Here is a 19172-nt window from a genome sequence, read left to right on the forward strand (position 1 = left end):
TTTAGGCTGCAAAGTGCCGGATGAGGCCTGCGCACACCAAACAGAGCTATGGAGCTCCATTTTGGGCTGCAAAGATCATCTTTCGGCAAAGATGAGAAAAGGCTTTGCAAACGGAGGGAAAGCTTCAATGTTTCAGGCCTTCCCTCCATTTGCAAAGCCTTTTGCTGCAGATCTCATCCAGGCCTCTGTTGGCAGAGAATAGAGGCCTAAAGTACTGTGAGACAAGAGATCAATAGCGTGAGATCTCGCACTGATCTTCCGTGATCATGCAGTATTTTAGGCCTCCATTTTCTGTGTACTCACCAAAGACCTGAAGCACCAAAACAGGACAAGAAAGAGAAAGAACTCTAGATCTTCGCAAGGTGATATCCACAGGCCTAGTGCCTATGAAAACCTGGCGCGGGGGGGGGGAGGGAATAGGCTGGGCATGTTGCAGAGCCTCTGTGGTCATTCATAAGGGTGAACAACTGCTGTGGTGTGCAACATTCGTAGTTTCGGGAGTTGTTCGTAAATGCTAGGGGGTGCATATCCTGTAACTTCGAACATTCGCTAAGGGAACACTCGTAACCCGGGGATTAACTGTACAATGTGTTTGCACAAAATACTAAGCTGGTTAATATGGTTTAATGGTGATGATTCAGTATGTCATATGAATACAGCCAGACCCTCAATTTCTCTGAGATTCTGTTAAATGTATTTTTATGGAACTCAGACTGAAATTGTGAAATGCACAAAGTATTGTTTTGGGTATATTGGTCAACATATGTATTATATGTATTACACTCTGGCGTCTTCTGCTTCTCTAACTATGATGGGTCTCTCTTGATCTCCTCTTCTGATCTGTAGATTTTTCTCTCATTTTTTTGTTCTCTTCACAAATTCTTCTCAGTCTTTCTCTGTTCTTGCCAACAATCATAGAACCTTCACATTCTGCTTCATATGGATATTTGTACTCAGGGGTGAAATGCTCCCGGTTCGGACCGGATCGCCTGATCTGGTAGCGATGGTGGCGGGTGGTTCGGAGAACCGGTAGCAAAAATCCCTGCGCCGCCCTCCCCCCCATCATGCCCAGCTGAGCTGCACGATCATCAGAGGCTTTTTTTTCTTTTAAAAGCATTTTTTCTACAACCTCTTCCGACGAAAAGATGCTTTTAAAAGTAAAAAAAAAAAGCCTCTGATGATCGCATGGCTCAACTGGGATCGTCAGAGGCTTTTCAAAGCATTTTTTTCTGCAACCTCTTGGCCGAAGAGGCAGGGGTGAAATGCTCCCGGTTCGGACCGGCTTGGGCGAGTAGGTAGCGATGATGGCTGGTGGTTCAGAGAACTGGTAGCAATGGCAGCTGGAGGCTCCGCCCACCTGCCCCATTCCCTGGACTCGGGGAATGCACCATTCCCGGACTCCTACTGCTCACCTTTCTCCCGCAGCTGGCTGTCAGGGAAGGCAAGCGCCCAAAAGGTACCAGAGTCGCTCACTCTCCCGCTCTGGTCCACGCAGCCAGCGCGTGGACCAGAGCGGCTCATTCAAGAGGAGAGTAAGCAACTCCGGTATCTTTCGGGCGCTTGCCTTCCCTGACAGCCAGCTGTGGGAGAAAGTTGGAGTCCGGGGAATGGGGCGGGTGGGCGGAGCCGCAGGAGAAAGAAATTTAAAAAGTTTTCCTACCGGGTTCTGTGGGCATGGCTTGGTGGAAGGGGGTCTTGTGACTGAGTGGGCGTGGCTGTGAGTGACATCGAGTTGTCCACACCCACTCAGTCACAGGACACCCCCCACCAAGCCACGCCCACAGAACCAGTAGGGAAAAATTTTAGATTTCACCCCTGCGAAGAGGTGGTAAAAAAAATGCTTTGAAAAGTCTCTGACGAGTTGCCTGATCCTCAGAGAGGCTTTTCAAAGCATTTTTTAAAAAGCCTCTCTGACGATCCCAGCTGAGTTGCCTGATCAGCAGAGGCTTTTCAAAGCATTAGAAAAAATGCTTTGAAAAGTTAAAAAAAAAAAAGTTGGCCACACCCACCGTCACATTACCCCCCCAAGCCACGCCCACAGAACCGGTAGTAACAAATTTTACATTTCACCCCTGTTTGTACTTGATGTGAACACTGATATATTTTTATGAAGCATTATTTTTATTGTAAGTATGAATTGCTAAAGTGGTATCTCTAGTCATAGAGGTAAGTGTCTGAATTTATAGAAAGTAATGGCAGAGTTTGCACTTGAGGTACCTTCCTTTTTATCAGAGCTCCAAGATCCACAAGTCAGCATCATCTGGGCATAACTGATGTAATTTAACGAGACCAGAAATAAAAGGGCAGATGGATGATTTAGTGTATCCCATGAAAATGGTATAATGTATGTAATGAAATGCATCCCATTACAAGATATTAGGCTACCTTGGAACCCTAATTGTGCAGGACAAATGCAATCTTGTCACAGTTATATTATTTTAAATCAGAAACCATCAACTATCTGCTAGAAAAAATCTAAACTATTTGTTCACACCAGTTTAAAATGTTTATTTTGTCTATTGTTACTTGGTGATATTTAGTAATAAATGTTCATTTATAATAAATGTTTAATAAAACAATAAAAGAGACAAATATCATGGAAAATCTGAACATTTCCAGAAAACATTAAAACAATCACAAGAGGGCTGCCTGCTCTATGCTCCACTCTGTGTTCTTTGTCCTTTGCAAACCAGAAATGAGCAGTGTTTGCCACTTGAATTATTTTTGTGGCCCTATAACCTCCAAAAATTCATCCCAATTCTTCCAAAACACGCCACCAAATATGTGATGCCATTTAGCTTCCCTCTGGCCTGACAAATATGGCCCTGGCTTCTTGTTCTGATGGCAACTGTTTTTTTTTTTTTTTCTGGGCCTCCAGCATAGCCAGCCAGCAATAGAGCCTTCTTCTTAAGCCTCTCTCTTGGCTCTCTTTATCCTTATTCTTCCAATTGCACCGCTATCTTGGATCTTCTCCCTACTATTATGTAAAAGAGGAGAGGCATTTTATTAGCTTCTTATCACTGTTTAGATACCTGCCCTATTAGGGCTTAGGAGATACTACAGAGAGTCCTGACTTGTAACTTGTTTAGTAACCATTTGGTTACAATGGCACTGAAAAAAAGTGATTTATGATTGTTTTTCACACTTACGGCTGTTGCGGCATCCTGATGGTCGTGTGATCAAAATACAGATGCTTGGCAACGGACTCATATTTATGACAGATGGCAGTGTCTCAGAGGCATGTGATCACCTTTTGCAACCTTCTGGGGAAGCCAGATTCACTTATCAACCATATTACTAATTTAATAATTGCAGTGATTCACCTAACAACTGTCTCGCTTAAAATTTGAGTTCAATTGTGGTCATAAATCAAGGACGACCTGTATTGATTTCTCACCAGATTTTCTGGGGATGTCCCTCTGGATTAATGGACAAAATTCTCTCCCTGGACTTTCCTTGGCAGGTAGCATTGACATCCTTTCCCAGGTTGGCCTTATTACCTGATAATATTCAGCATCTGATCCACATCCCAACTCCACCTTCATTGGTAAATCAAAATCTGTGAATGTCTATGGCAGACAATGAAGCCAGGTACAGGCAAGATAGGTGTTCTTGACTCCTACATCAATACATTCACCTCTAACTGATTTTTTAGAAAACATCATTAAATCTGCTCCATGGGAACAGCATATATGCAGAGCCCTCATCTCCAAAACCACATATTAGAACAGCGGTCACCAACTGGTGGTCTGTGGATCACTGGTGGTCCACGAGAAAATTTTGGTGGTCCGCAGAAAAATTATTTGCATTTTTTATATTGCACTAAATCAGGGGTCCTCAAACTATGGCCCCTGGGACAGATATATGCAATGAATGTTTGTGTTGCTGTAGAGTCTCCCCCTTTGGGGTCTTTTTATGTGGGTCGGAGGGAGACAGAAATTCTGACTTGGGGTCTGCTTTAGCCTCCTGGTGCTGGCGTTTGGGTGAAGGCTGGAGGAAAGTGCTGCTGGTGGCAAAGAGCCGGAGGGCTTTGTTCCAGTGGGACTACATCATGGCCTGGAACTGGCTGACCATCTCAGCCCGCTAAGCCTCCAGGCACCGGTACCTGCCCTTGCACTCCCGCAGGTCTTCCCTATGCTTTCCAAGCAGTCCTCAGTGAGGTGCTTCTGCTGAGCCTCCTCGGTCAGATCCAATTTGAAATGAGTTGTTTTGCCAACTCTTTCTCATGGTGGCTGCTTAGCTCCAAGAGCTGCTTCCTGTTGGGGCCCTAAGGAGCCCCAGCAGAGAGAGGAGAAGTGGCTGAGAGAGGAGGGGCAAGTAGAGGCTGGTGAGATGCTCCTCAACATGAGTGACATTGAGTTGGCCACAGCCACCTAGTCACATAACCACCTAGCCATGGCCACCCAGCCGGTCATTAGGCAGAACATATTAGTGGTCCGCAGGATTTAAAATTATGAATTTAGTGGTCCCTGAGGTCCGAAAGGTTGGTGACCCCTGTATTAGAAAGTGTTGAGTCCTGGGGGGGTCACAATTAGCAAAGTTGCTAAAGAAAGAACCATAGTGTTTGGATGTGGCTGATAGATTTACGTATCTTTAAAGAATTAAGAGTTTCTCTAACCACTTTTCTACATTTGTTTGACATGATAAGCTAAAATGTGGTTAGCTAGTTTGCAATTCAGTGTTTTCTGCAGATCCAGTCCCTGTTAAGTATTCTTCACTTGATGTCACATATAGAAGAACTTTCTTGCAGGAGCCCAGTTTATATTGGGACAATCCTAGGTGAAAGTTAGCCACTATCAGACAGCTACAAGAAGCTCTCCAAATCACAGAAGAAGCAGAATAAGATATGTTGCTATAAGAAAAATTTAAAGTCCATTTTAGGAAAATATCTCAAGGCAACATCTCTGAGGGAGATGGGCAGTTAAGAAATAGGAAGTATAAATAAATAACAAGGATGAGGCTAGCAATAATTTTTCTTCATTTCAGCTGCTTTAGGTTAAACCCAGAGTGCAACTTCAAACATCATATCACTTTATCCGGGTGTGCAGTTTCAATGTTATTTCTCTGTTCCCAATCCATAGAAATTGTAACTAGGTGGATTTCATATTTTCAGCAATATCTCACCTATGGTTTCTTCCTGCAGATCCTCCAATTCCATGCTTTATAACACCCTGTCTTATCTTTCTGAGGAAAGTTAGAGGTATTAAAAATGGATTGAATTGACAGGGTTTAAAAAAAACAACAACCATCAACGGGGAGGGGGATTTAACAACTACAGGATACCTTTGCAATTTCAGGGCCCTATTTCAACAGAGGAAGTGCGAAGCTACTTTTGTTGAGAAACCTTTGAAGTCCCGTTTGCCAAAGGAGGATGTTGCATTAGGCGGGCCCTTGGCGACCTTACGCCGCTGGCCAAGAAAAAGTTCACAAGTTTTCTAAAACTTGTTTCCTTGGAATCCGAGGGCCGCCGGTTGGAAACTGAAGGCACCACTCATGAAAAACAAGTCAAGGAGAACTCTTCCGTGCGGGGCTGCGGAGAAAATGGGGGCGAAGGATTCTCGGGAGGTTCCAAACTCCCGGCTCTGGTCTAAAGGTTCGTCGTTGCTTCGGACTCCACGCTCACGTCGTTAAGGAAACCAGCCATTAAGCGCTGCCTCCAGTTGCTCCGGATTGAGGTGGAGTCGCACCAGTCGCACTTTTGGAGGTCAGAAAATAGCCAAGCCGCCCAGAGAGAAAACGAGGGCGCAGAAGGTAAGGAAAGGCCGGGCGGGGATTGGATCAAATCCCAAGGGTAGTGAAACTAATCTCGCGTGCCCAGCCCCTCCTTATGCAGGGCAAATCCGCTATGGGAATTCGCCTCGACCCTCCTTAAAGATCTGGGTCTCCTTTCGCAGGCGCGGCGCCCCCCAGTGTTCGCCGAGCTGCAGCATTAAGTGAGCCTCTTCTATTCCGACGGCGGGAGGGGTGGATGGGTGGGGTGGGGGTGGGGGGTCCATCACCCCCAGTTAACTCCGGCTCGTGAATTTTCCTCAGAAAGAAGTGAGATCGAGGAACAGATGGAGCGACGGGAAGTTGAGACTTTGCGGACGGCTCGCGCGCGCAATCCTCGCTCTCCAGGGCCAAGGAAAGCTGGAGTTGGAATGGGGGGTTGGGGGGGGGAAGGAATCGCGCGGCGGAGAACTCTCGGAGCCTGGTTGAATCGGAGCTGAGCAACAACGCGCCTTGGTCCGGATTGAACCCGCGCGATTCACCGCTACTTCTCTCTCTTCCCCTCATCTATCTATCTATCTATCTATCTATCTATCTATCTATCTATCTATCATCATCTTCTTCCTTCTCTGTGTGGAAAGGTCGGGAGTGTTACATGAAGCCGGGTTTGCTTAACCCAGGGAGGACTTGCAGCTGTGGTGCAGTTCACTAAGGATTGAGTACAATAGTTTTATGGCGCTGCCAGAGCGGAATAACCCTGGGAAAGGCGCACTCCTAGGGCTAGCCAAACCCTGTTTTTTCTGCCTTCTCCTCCGGCGCCCGCGGCCCCCTTCCGGTCCTTCTCATTCCCCGAACCTCCTCCCAGGTGGCGAGTCATTTTCCTTTTTCTCTGCAACTTTTGGAAGAATTTGGACGGATGGCAGCGAAGTTGGACCCACCTCCCATCCGGGGCATCTTAATTTAAGGGAGAGGCAGGAAAAATAGAATAGAATAGAATTCTTTATTGGCCAAGTGTGTTTGGACACACAAGGCGTCAGGATGAAGCTGGGGGTTATTTTTAAAAAGGTGCATGGGAAGCTGAGGTAGCCAGGGCTGTACTTTCCTCTGGGTGTTACTTTGGAAGGGAAGGCAGACAAATATTGAACAGGAAATATCCCCCAACAGCCTGCCCTTTAGCATGAACTAAGGACCGCTGGCTGGCTGGGTAGGGAATGTGCAGTGGAGCAACTTGGATCATGTTCATCCCCCATTAATCTGTGACACTGGCACTGGAATACATGGGGTTCGCTCCGCTGGTGGGATTCAAGTAATTTAACAACCGGTTCTCTGCCCTAATGATTTCTTCCAACAACCAGTTTGGCAAACTGCTCAGAAAGTTAACAACCGGTTCTCCCAAAGTGGTGCTGGTGCGAACTGGCGGAATCCCACCACTGGTTCCCTCCCTCCAAATGTGAAAGTAGAAAAGTACTCTCTCGGAATACTTGTGTTAAGCAGGTATTAAAGGATAGGGTTTCTAACATTATGTCTCATAAATCTGATAATCTTTTAGTTAAAGTAGGTGACACAGGTGTTTCAAGGACCCAATATCTGTTGAATTATGAGATAATTATTACAATCTAACAGTAACATAGCAACTAAGCATCTGCTAATATGGACCTGCTAAATAAGGGCCTTTCTCCGCCATATTTTACACTGACATTTTTCTTCTACGTCCACAGCTCCTCCACTAACCACTGTACTTTATGTCTGTGTCCTGTTGGTGACTCAGATTGGCAGAAGGGAAAGTAATAGGAAGTATTCAAATGAAGGGGAGTGCAAAGGAACACCTTCTCCCTAATGTTTTGTGGAAACTGCTGTATTTAGGCAAATAGAGAGGGCTTCAGCATTTTCCTTCTGAGAAAAAGCTAAAATTCTTTAGGTTTGGAGAAAAAAAAATATTGATTGGGAATGTGACTGAGACATAAAAAAATTATACATCAGAGAGAAGGGTTTTTTGTTTCAATCTTCTCTTCAAACACTAGGACCAGGGATCATCCAATGGAACTGATTCAAAGGAGATTTAGAACAGTACCTCCACCTTACACCAGTACTTCTTCATGTAATGTATAGCTATAACATGGAGTTCATGGTGATGGCCACTAACCTGGATTGTCTTAAAAAAGGACTTGATAAATTTAATGAGGATAGATCTGTCAAACCTGTCAAGTGTTACTCAGAGTTACCCCTGATTTCTCCTGCTCCCTAGGATAACTTGCCTCCTAGAGAGCAGGAGAAAGGCATACCTCTGCATTTTCCTTCCAGCACCCAAGAGATGTCTGATAGGCCATTGTGAGAAGCAATATTCTAGATTGAGATGGGCTTTGTCTGATTTTTTCAGACTGTTCATATATACTTATGGCTTGATTTGGGGAGAAGTGGGTGAGGGGCTTTGGGTTTTTCAACCCTCCCTTCCATTATTTGAGCACTGAAAGTTGAATGTCACCTATCCAATAAAATCCACACTAACCACTTTCCTTATCCTATTTTTGTCCTCATAAGGAAGCTGATTATGTTTGATGTTTCATCTGACTTTTTCCTGGTGGTTGCTGGGTTATACATACTTTATGGTACACACTCCTGCTTTATCATCACCTAGGTTTCCTGTGCTAGTCAGAGGAAGCTTCAAAGAGTATTATATCTAAGTAGAAGTAGCATTGGGCAGAGATTCCTGTAAAGAAAACTCCTGAAGATCCACAAAGGCTTTCCAAGTTGTCCTAGGATTTGGGATTGTGCTGCCTATTCATCCTCTGAAGATGCCTTTTCGAAACCTCACACAACCTGTCTATCACCAACCACCCAGTAACTCACATGGTGACTTACAAGGCTTGTTCGATATGGTGCACGGTTACTTGGGAATCGTGCAACCCAACAGTTTCCCCAAAGGTAAGAATTATAATGATGCAGGAACCATTTCCATATCATCAAATGTAACCATTTTAGTACAGAATGCCATTGGGTTCTTCATAAAACTTGGTCAGCTGTTTGTTTGTTTTTTTCTCATTGTGTGGACGTCTCAGATTAAATGTTGTAAAGGACACACATTTGAGAATTCTTAGGAAAGTCTTAACTATTTGAATACCAAGGTTGACGCCGGCTAGGCAGTGCAAATGGCAGTGAGTTTGCTATGGCACTGTGGGGGAAAGCCAGTTTAACTGTCTTAATGAAACAGTATTGGAAACAAAATACTCAATGCTACCGTGCTGAAATGAGAAAGGTGTTGATTTATTGTACCAGGTTTAACTGGCATTGAAATTCTGAATGGTATGATAATAAGGGTGCTAGGAGGCGGTTAATCCATTTGTATACTTGAGCCTGATAGGTAACTATCATCTACTATTTGTTTATGGTACATTTATTTATTTCACAATATTTCTTTCTTCACATACTGAAAAAGATGAACTAACCTTTGGAGAATGCCCATATTCATTGAAAAATCAATGACTGCTATAATTTTGTTCAGAAAAAATAGCATTAATTTTCAAATAGTTTTAATTAATCCCCTTGCCATCGGTAAGATTTATGTTCGTCAGTAATTTGCTATACATTTTTAATATTTTTCTTTTGAGGAGATGAGTTTAAGGAACATTACTAATGAAAAGCAGTTCTGGGCCAACCTTGTTTTTCATTAGAAATAAAATGTAGCCACAGACTTCGGTGGGTGGCAATAGCCTGAATGGATCAGATTGGTCGTCCCAAGAGACATTCATTTTTAGAACATTTTATTATATATCTATTTTTAAATGTGAACGATGTATATTCCATTTTTTTTCTCAATTAAAAATACCTGAAAAATATTTCACTGTTGTCTTCTGGTGGTTTGCTACCACAATTCCAGTTTCTGATACCTCTGAAACCTGAGTTCGGGGTCAAATGTTTCCGATGCATATTAAAGTGTTGAAACTGTAACATGACTCCACACATAAATTTTGCTTTCCGATCCCTCTGAGAAATTGACTACTATATAGTAGACCTGTCTGTGGCATTCTACATACACGTCTTCCTCCCTGATCTGAACTCGGGATAACCTGTTTTTCCAGCTTACAGTAAAAATAGGCTATTTACAAATAGATTTTTCTTTATGCCAGTTAGAAAATACTTTCTTTTTCTGGTCCAGCTCCAGTGTCAATCAACTCTTCTCAGATTTTTTAAAGTGCAAAGAATCTTGTGTAAATAAGAACAAAGAACCTAACAAGCATTTGATCTGACAACTGTGCAGTCACTTGAAAAAGAGAACAGAAGCAAAAGGTCCACTTGAATTATAGGCAGATGCTAGAAACCGAATTCATAGTCTGAAAGTGAAGGACGAAAGGCATAGGGAATCTGCTCACCATGGAGTAGAACTAAATGAAAAAAGAACCCACAAGTTTTTTTCTTGTTTCCAAGAATCTTTTTTTACTCATAGGTGGTCCCAGAAGAACAACCACAAAACCTTCCACTTGTTTTCATGCAATTTTGGTTATAAGATTAATGCTGTTTTCTAATAAATTGTGTCAAAATGAAACTTCTGTGGAAGACTTCAAAAGGGTTAAATGGTATAGTTATCCTAAAATTTACACAATTTGTAATTTAATTGCACAAAATTTGTAATTTAAAATAAGTCCTGCTTTAGGCATGAAAGCCGGCTGGGTGAGTTTTGGCCAGTCTCTCTCTCTCTCTCACCTCAACTCACTTCATAGGATTGCTAATTGTGCAGAAAATAAGAAGAGGAAAGAGTATTAGAACATTTGGTGCCTTGAGATATTTATAAAAATAATAAAGGCAGGATTTTAAAAAATATAAAATCTAGAATCAGAAAATGCTCCTTTTTATCAATTAAAAGAGCAATAAATATATGAACTATTTTAGAACAGTCTTCTGAAATCTTCAATATTATGGCTGAATGTAAGTGTAAGTGCAATGGCAACGCTCCACTCATTTAATTCTGCCACTGCTGACATGCAACAGGACTGTGTTTTAATAGGAAAAATGGGGCAGTGGGGTGAAGGAGCTATAGCCTCTCCTGGGCTATTTATCAAGGTTGGCTTCCCAGCCCTTTTTTCTTTCTTGTGGCTTTGATTCCAGAAGTGAAGAATGTGAAATTGACCACTACTGAATAAGCTGGAGAAAGTGGTGTCTTGTTTCTTTTCTTAAAAAATATTTCTGTGGTACTTTTAACATTTTAATAGGATATTTTAATAAGCAGAATAAAAAACATATTTTTATTAAGAATATTCCAGGGTTAAACACCTGAGAGAAATAAAAGTCTGTATCTGATACAGTGGAGAGAGAGTTCCTAGCAAGGCCTAAAGCACCTGTAGCCTAACCTAGGGGGACACGGTGGCTCAGTGGCTAAGACGCTGAGCTTGTCGATCAGAAAGGTTGGCAGTTCGGCAGTTGGAATCCCTAGTGTTGCATAATGGAGTGAGCTCCCGTTACTTGTCCCAGCTTCTGTCAACCTAGCAGTTTGAAAGCATGTAAAAAATGCAAATAGAAAAATAGGGACCACCTTGGTGGGAAGGTAACAGCGTTCCATGCGCCTTTGATGTTTAGCCGGCCACGTGACCATGGAATTGTCATCAGACAGCGCTGGCTCTTCATCTTAGAAACGGAGATGAGCATCGCCTCCTAGAGTCGGGAACGACTAGCACGTATGTGCGAGGGGAACCTTTACCTTATCCTCTACAGCCCTCTCCCTTGAATCAGATATTTCAGGCCCCTGAAAAAAAATTAACATAGGATAAGGGTTTTTTTTACATTTTGTGTCTGCACAAGATTTAAATACAATACCACTCTTTGAACAGTGTTTCAAAATAAATTAGAAACCTAGTATAGATCTCTTCAAAGCTTATAGAGATGGCTTTGCAGTGTCTCCTTCCTCTTACTAGCCCAAAGTCTGTGCTTTGAACTATCCTGATTTCTAAGGCAGCCAACATGCTGTTCATTCAAATGTTTAACCTGAAATGCACTAGTAACTACAGCATGCTTAATTATAGTCAAGTTGTTTTCTATCCATATTGAATTGAAGCTCAGTTGAAGCACTGCACAGTTTTAGCTTTAACACATTGTACACAACACTCCCCATTGTATACAAAGGTAGGACAGAAAGAGGATTAAATAGTATGCGAATGGCTGTATCAGTTTGACCCTAAGGAGGCTGCTTCATTCTTTAGAATAATGAGGCAGGCCCTGAGGCTATGATTTCTTATCTTGAATATAATGCTTCTTGTGATGCAACTCAAAATGTTAAGATCCTTTTGACAATAGTGTTGCATGTTAAATTGTATTTAGATTGCAGACAACTTGATAATCTAACCCTTGTGTCCTTCCTGAAAGTTATTGCTTCTTTCTCTTTTGAGGTTAGAGAAAATTCTTTAAGCTTCTGTGTTTAGTCTCTTGCAGTTTAAAAGGGTTGAGAATAATAGCTAATGAAAGTTGAGAGTCTTCTTCTAATTATTGTTCTTCTGGACCTTCAATCATTGAGTATGAAATTACAAATTAGTTAGATATAAGTAACTTTAAAGGCCCACGGTGCAATATTTTGCTTTGAAGAATAGCCATCTATTCCCCTCTTAGTTGTTGGTCTCTGTGTTTTATTACTTCTCTTTAATTATTAAATAGCAAGCAGCTATTTAAGAAATATATACTCTTAGTTTATCTTACCCTTTAAAAATGAATCTAAGGTCAGCAGGCGCATTGAGCAACAGTGTATTTGTTGTATTTAACAGTTATCTTTCCATGAAGGCACCAGTTCTTTTATTCTTAAGAATGCTAGGTTTGCTTGGATATCAGGTGTCAGGTAAAATATATGTATGGTGGCTTTTCCTGCCAGGATGTTTCTATTGGCAATTTTACACAATCATAAAATGATTCCTTAGACAGAGTTTGCCTGTGAAGCACTGGACCTAGGCAGTAGGTATTCTAATCAACAAGGCCACATAATTGCCAGAATCCAGCTCTTTCTTAGCTGTTTAGCCATTCTGTCAGTCACAGACCTTTGTTATTGTGGCTATTTTTTTACAGTGTCTGGAGAAAGAGTGTGTGTGTGTGTGTGTGTGTGTGTGTGTGTGTGTGTGTGTGTATGTATGTATGTATGTATGTATGTATTTTCAATTAAATGTAAAAAATGTTCCTATCCCTGGAAAGGGAGATAGATAATAGGCTGTGGGGAGCTGAGGATGATATGAAGATTGTTTTGAAGTCCATTTTACACATTGGCAGTTGCTGTGCTTTTCATTAAAAGCTTGAGTACCAACATTTTTATTTATTGTAAAGGAGCTGTTCCAGTTCAGTCAATCATTAATTTTTTGTTTAACCACCAGGCAGCTGTTTCTAAATGCAGAATAAAGAAATTAGTTAGAGTAGGTGGAGGGAAACCAGCATATTAAGATGAGAAAAGAGATACAGAAGTGACTTGGTAAAGGAAGGATGGTGCCTTTTCAGACAACTCTTAACAGGGTCTCTAATTATCAACATTCTAGGCTATAAAACTTTCCAATTTGTTTTAGAATCATGTCCCCTGACCTATCAGTGCTCACTGTATGTTTGGATAATTTTTATACACACTGTACATGGCTTTTCGTTATCTTTTATCATGTGAGTTTTTAAAACGTTCAGTTGTTTTTCTAGTTGCCATTGTTTAGAGCTATGAATTAAATAGAACCCAGCAGTCCCCCCTCCCCCCGTCCTAAATTTAACTCTTTGGAGTATTTCTTTTTCTTTGAAAAGTGCAATACTATACATTTAGCCTTATGAAAAATACATCTGTGAATTATAGCTCAATATTTTGATTTACTGTTTCCTTCTACATCTCTTTTTTATAAGATCACTCAGCTGACTCATATTTTGGATCACATTCCAGTAAGACACAAGTTTGATAATACTAAAATTTAACCAGTTTCTCTAGTTTGTACATTTGGATTTTTTGTTTTCCTTTCTCCCTCCATTAAAATATATCACATTTGTCAGTGTAATATAATTCTGTAGATTATAGATTAACGTATCAGTGCATTTAGTTTTAAATCATGCCATTGTGCCATATCTACTTAAGTTTGCTTAATTTATTCTAAATTTTCCACAGTTAGAATGGGGTTTAGAATAAAGTTTTCTTGAAGATTTGAAAGTTTAATGAAGGGCAGTTTAGAGGTCCATAGGGTTTTTTTTTTTTTTTTACTAAGGTAAGTAACTCATCCTGTTTTCACTTAAGGAAATACTAATTTTTAATGGTAATTGCCGATAAGAAAATTTCAAATTAACATTGCCATTATGATAACTGATCATCATGATAATATAAAAACATGAGATAAACCTTAGTTATATTGTGACACCCACATACACAAATAAAATTTGATAGCTATATATTATGTATCGTATTTATGTAGTATCACATAGTATAATATTAGTTAATATATAAAAATGTCTATAAGTTGGTAATAACAGATGCTACAATTTTATCCTATATTTAAAGTTTATGTTAAATATAAAAGTAGAAAAACTAAACAATTGGAGATAATAAACAATGATATAAATGCATGGATGTGACATTTATTTGATTGAATTAACCAAGAAATCAAAACTCATTTGCATTCCCAGATAAAAGTGACACATGAAATAGCAGCAGAACAGTAGAGAGAACCAGTTCGGTCTGGTGGTTAAGGCACCAGAGTAGAAAACAGGAGACTATGCATTTGTCCCATTTTAGCCATGAAAGCCAGCTTGGGTAACTTTGGGCCAGTCATTCTCTTTAAGCCCAACTCCATCTCATTGAATTGTTGTGGGGAAAATAGGACGAGAAAGGTCTGTTGGGTATGTTTGCTGCCTTGACTTATTTGTAAAAATAATAAAGGCAGCATATAAAATAAATAATAAATAAGGAATAGAAATAAATTATTACTGTGTCTGTAAAATTTGTCCATCCACCTCATCTACTGATTGTTTGCAAGTTTTGCATTGCAATAATGCAAATTTAACCACAAATATGTTACTTTAGAATATTTAATAAGATATATTAAACATACAATGCATCCAGATAATCAAGTAATGTCTTAAATAATGATTCTATCTGACAATCGCTGCAATCTCTATAAAAGTTACAGAATAGCATGACATGGACCAATGAGAAAATTTAAACTGTTAACTCTGAATTCATTTGCTTAAATATAAATGAAACAGTGAAGACATTGAAGACAGTTATCTTCAGTTAAGCCAAGATTAATTATCCTGCTAATTTATTTCTGTTATCCTGCTAAACTATCTCTGCTAAGTTATCCCTGCTATCCTGCTAAGCCAGTTATCCTCCTCAGCCAAAAGCAATATGAATAAGCATAAAGACAGTTTCTTGTCTGCATTCATTCCTTGGATGACCTATAAAATCATTTTAATTGATGAGAAGTTGAACCCCCAAATGTGGTTTCTTCATATTCTACTACCAGGAATGATCAGTCTTTGATTGGTTCCTACTAATCCTATTAAGTGAACCAAAGCCTACATCAGTTCAGTATCCTATGTATCAGAAACAGAAATTCAGTTAGCATAGGAGCTCTCCCAATGCAGAGCACAGTAGGAAGAAGCTGCTTTAGCAGGAGCTAGATTCTGAATGAAGAGAGGTAAGATTTCTTCTCTGCCTCTTTCTGGTTTTTATTGCCATGATCCACACATCATATTTCTTCTTCATGAATAGGAGCCATAACCTTATCTAATATGCTGTCACCTGAACATTGTACAATCAGACTACAGTATTCCATTGTTCCTAGAATTTAAGAGGGGAATTCTTTGACATTTCCAATATTGCGATCCAATGTTGAGTAGAATATCCCCTGTGTGATAGTCAGAGCTATCAGCCTCCTATAGCTTTCCTTGACATTGTACATACATATTATACTAGGACTAACAATAAAGCCTTTATTATTTTGATAAATAACTCAAAGCACTCTTTGGAAACGTTCCTTCCCTTTTTGCCTCAAAGCCACCCTCTTTACTCTCTACATCTAACTCTAGTGGCTATATATCTCATTGCAAAAGTTGCAGAGTAACTTTTCATTTTGAAAGTGATCAGCTACCATTATTAAGAATTTTCACTTCCATAAGAAGTAAGTAGAGCCACCAGAAATCTCTTAAGAATAAGAAAATACCATTGGAAAGTATCTTAGATCAATGTGGATATATAAATTGACTTTAGCCACAAATCAATTTTTGAAGTCCCACAAGTTACCCAACTGAATTGGTTTCAAATGACCTTGAAATAATCTCAATTTTTCAAAGTCTCATTAGCTTTGCTCAAAAATATATTTAACCTTCTCCTACCTCTTCTTAATACCAATCCACTAAGAGATCCAAACCCTGTTATGATAAGGAATGTACAGCCAGGACAGTGCCTAGCATGTCCTGGCCATGTGTTCTGGCCATCCCAGAACAACTAATGATTTTAATACCTGTGATTTTTTTAAACACATAAATATTATAGGCGAATGAAGGAAAAAACAAGTTTGTACTAAAGTTCTGAGCCAGGAGGTTATATGTGTTTATGGCTATGTTTTGCCTATTTATATCCTTTTATTTGTGCCAATTTTTTTCATGCGTCCATGTCTTATGTCTATACTGTTACTTGTTTCCTTGTACTTTGCAAGGAAGTAAAAGACCAGCGGAGCTATCCCTATAGAAATTATTTGTAAGAGCTAAAGGTAAGCAAGGTCACAGCAGCCTTCTGTAAGAAATCAGGTTGTCTTCCTTCATGTTGCCTTGATGTTTTTCCTAGGAGGCAAGGAGAGCCATTTCCAATGCTTTGCTGGTATGAAGCAGAATATGCTGCCCTTTAGTTATCTGGGTTTAAGAGGTTTTTAAAGAAAAGTTTCTTGAACAAAAAAAAAATTGTTTCCCTTTTCCTATTCTGTCCTATGTTATGGTAAAGCAACAAGTAATTTGATGCTAGGCTCCAAAACCCAAGAAAGATATGCAGAGTTACTTCTACTACACTGTAAGCAGTTTCCTTTATTGTTCCTTACCTATAGATAGAAATCTTGCCAAACTAAAGCAATTACTTGCATCATTAAAGACCTGTCTGAGAACTTCAAGGGAGCAGCTATCTTGACCCTCTTTCTCCCAACCAAACTATTTAAGCTTCATGGTTTCTTGGTCCTCTGGAATGCAGCCCCTCACTCCTGGGAATCCAGACTACATTCCATCATTTGATTTCCTCTGTGGGATAGAGCCTGCATTCAAACAGAGATATCTTTTTAACATTATTTTACTGATTTATCTTAGATGTTTAGGATGCAATGCTCAAACTCTCTTGTGCAAAGAAGTCTACAGAAGCTTCAATCCCAGCAAAAATGTTGTTTGCCAAATGCAAACTGTGCTCCTGCAAATCAGAAGCTTGCTTTTCTTTTTATAAAAGAACTACTTCTCATTCTTTGTAAAACACTTTATGTGCTTTCTTCAGTGCTTTCTTTACTTGTCACAAGAGATCTTAGTAAATCTAACTCATTTAAATTTATATTGTATCTAAGTCATTTAAATTAAATCTAATTCCGTTACTGGTAAATTTATTTGTATGTTATATAGAGTGCCTTTCAGAGGAGATTAGTTCCCCAGGTAGCATTAAGAAAACCCAGATCATAAGGGAAAGTTGGGACAATGCATTAAAAGGAAACAAAACCAAAAATGTTTGCTATGGGTAAACAAGGGAGGTATTTATGCAAATAAAGTGAGTTTTACTGGAAGTACAAACAGCTGAGAGGGGGCTGGAAAACTACAAAAAGATTTTAATGCTCAGAGGCTACATTTCAAGATGAGAGGTTTTTTGATAAAGGATGGCAGCATCAATTCTCACACAATATACAATTATGAAAATAAAATGTGCTGAGGCATCAATCTGCCTGATAGGTGTGCTTCCAAACCTGAAAAGCATTTAATACAATTGCTACACACTTTTTTTTTCTTTTTACGACTCTGTAATCTCTTGCTTTGGGGTGGAGTCAGGGTACCTATTGGAGCTGAGCATCTACTGGCCAGATGCCCTTCCTGATGCCTACATAGAGTTCGCAGCAGATACTTTCTCTTTGCACCTTGATAGAGAAACATCTATCACTGTGTAGGATTGAACGCTAAACCTTCTGAGTGCTTAGAAGGTTTGAGTGCGAGTGCTGAGTGGGAGTCGAACATTTTCAGCTCTAGGCCACTATGCTGCTCCCTATTGCTACATGGTTTTTTTTTAAAAAAAATCCCATATTCTCTTGGATATTCTTTCTGAACCCTGGGGATTTTTGTGTCAAATGTTTACTTCAGACTAAATCATATATTTTAACAAGCAAAAACCACACTTATGCTAAGCATTTTTAATATCTGAAAATTAGTACATGCTGTCATTTTGGTCATGAAACATGTAGGTCATAAACTGCCTTATAACTTAAAAAAATAAATAAAGGCCTACTGCAAAACTCTTACAGCCATCCACAAGCTAAACACTGCTGATTTACATTGTTAGCATCTATTAATCTCCTCCCAAGTATTAAATATGGTCCTCGGCCATCAAAAAGTTGTTCATCACTGTTCTAGCTTATAAAAACTATATTCGATATGTTGACCATTAAGAAAGCCTATATGAAAATTCATAAAGGCGCCTATATTGAAGTTGTCTGTAGAGATTCCCAGAAAGTCCAGTTGCCTCTTGTACAAAATTGTTACAAGATGATTAATGTTAAAGAGTTAATTATCAATCATGTGAGTAGAAAAGAAAAAAGGATGAAAAAAAAGAATGTTTGGTCATGGAGCCATGTTTTTACCAGCTACTCATGATTAGATAGAATAATGGAAACTTTCAGATCTACAGATTGGTTCTTCTCTGGTGCAGAGTAGCAGTTCATTGATTACTATATGGATATATTGTAATCTTATAATTTTCAGATGACTTCCTTGTAGATGTACCCAATCCCCATGTAGTGTTCATCTGCACTGCGTTGCTCAGCAGCTTGGTCAAATATTTGTTATGGTTATTTTCTATTGCAGTTGGTCTATTCCTTCAGATCACTTCAAGCTGATAACCTTTAAAACAGAGAACATTTGCAAAACATGTAGTATTGCACCACTCTGATTGTGGAATATCTGGATGATACAATTAAATCCAGTTATCTGAACTTTCTTGTTCCTGGAACTAAACTTTATGTGTTCTAAGACTTTCTAAGGTTTCCAGAAGCCCATGGGCAAAGGATCATGAGATTCTTCCTGCATCCCATGCCATTGTAATCTTTTCTTTTCTGGCCATTTAAGTTAGTGGTACACCAAACAGAAATATGTGGGAAAGTCAAAATATTGAAAACTTTCTAGGCATTATTTTCATTTAATTGTCTTGAATTAAAAATGTCTTCACTCTTTTAAAAATGCTATATTTTCCATACATATATGCAGTAGTAAATTGGCTTTGGAGAAAGGGAGCTGGAGAAATGACATTTTCA

At 39.7% G+C, this 19172-nt stretch overlaps 1 protein-coding gene across 3 annotated transcripts in view; it reads left to right on the forward strand.

Moving 5' to 3' along the window:
- Positions 1–5608: 5608 nt before the first annotated feature.
- LOC117678617 (prominin-1-A-like) overlaps positions 5609–19172 on the forward strand; it is a 37798-nt gene continuing 24234 nt past the window's right edge. The window contains exons 1-2 of one of the 3 annotated variants that reach the window (XM_034439903.3): positions 5609–5751; positions 8345–8631. In XM_034439903.3, the coding sequence (XP_034295794.2) occupies positions 8502–8631 (130 nt within the window). In that variant the 5' untranslated portion in view covers positions 5609–5751; positions 8345–8501. Of the gene's footprint in view, positions 5752–5831; positions 5934–6003; positions 8632–19172 lie in introns of those variants that run through there. The other 2 variants (XM_034439904.3, XM_087872816.1) reach the window with 2 other exon arrangements.

Source organism: Pantherophis guttatus, chromosome 6 (genome assembly GCF_059756535.1).
Source record: "Pantherophis guttatus breed Tessera chromosome 6, ASM5975653v1, whole genome shotgun sequence".
NCBI lineage: Eukaryota > Metazoa > Chordata > Lepidosauria > Squamata > Colubridae > Pantherophis > Pantherophis guttatus.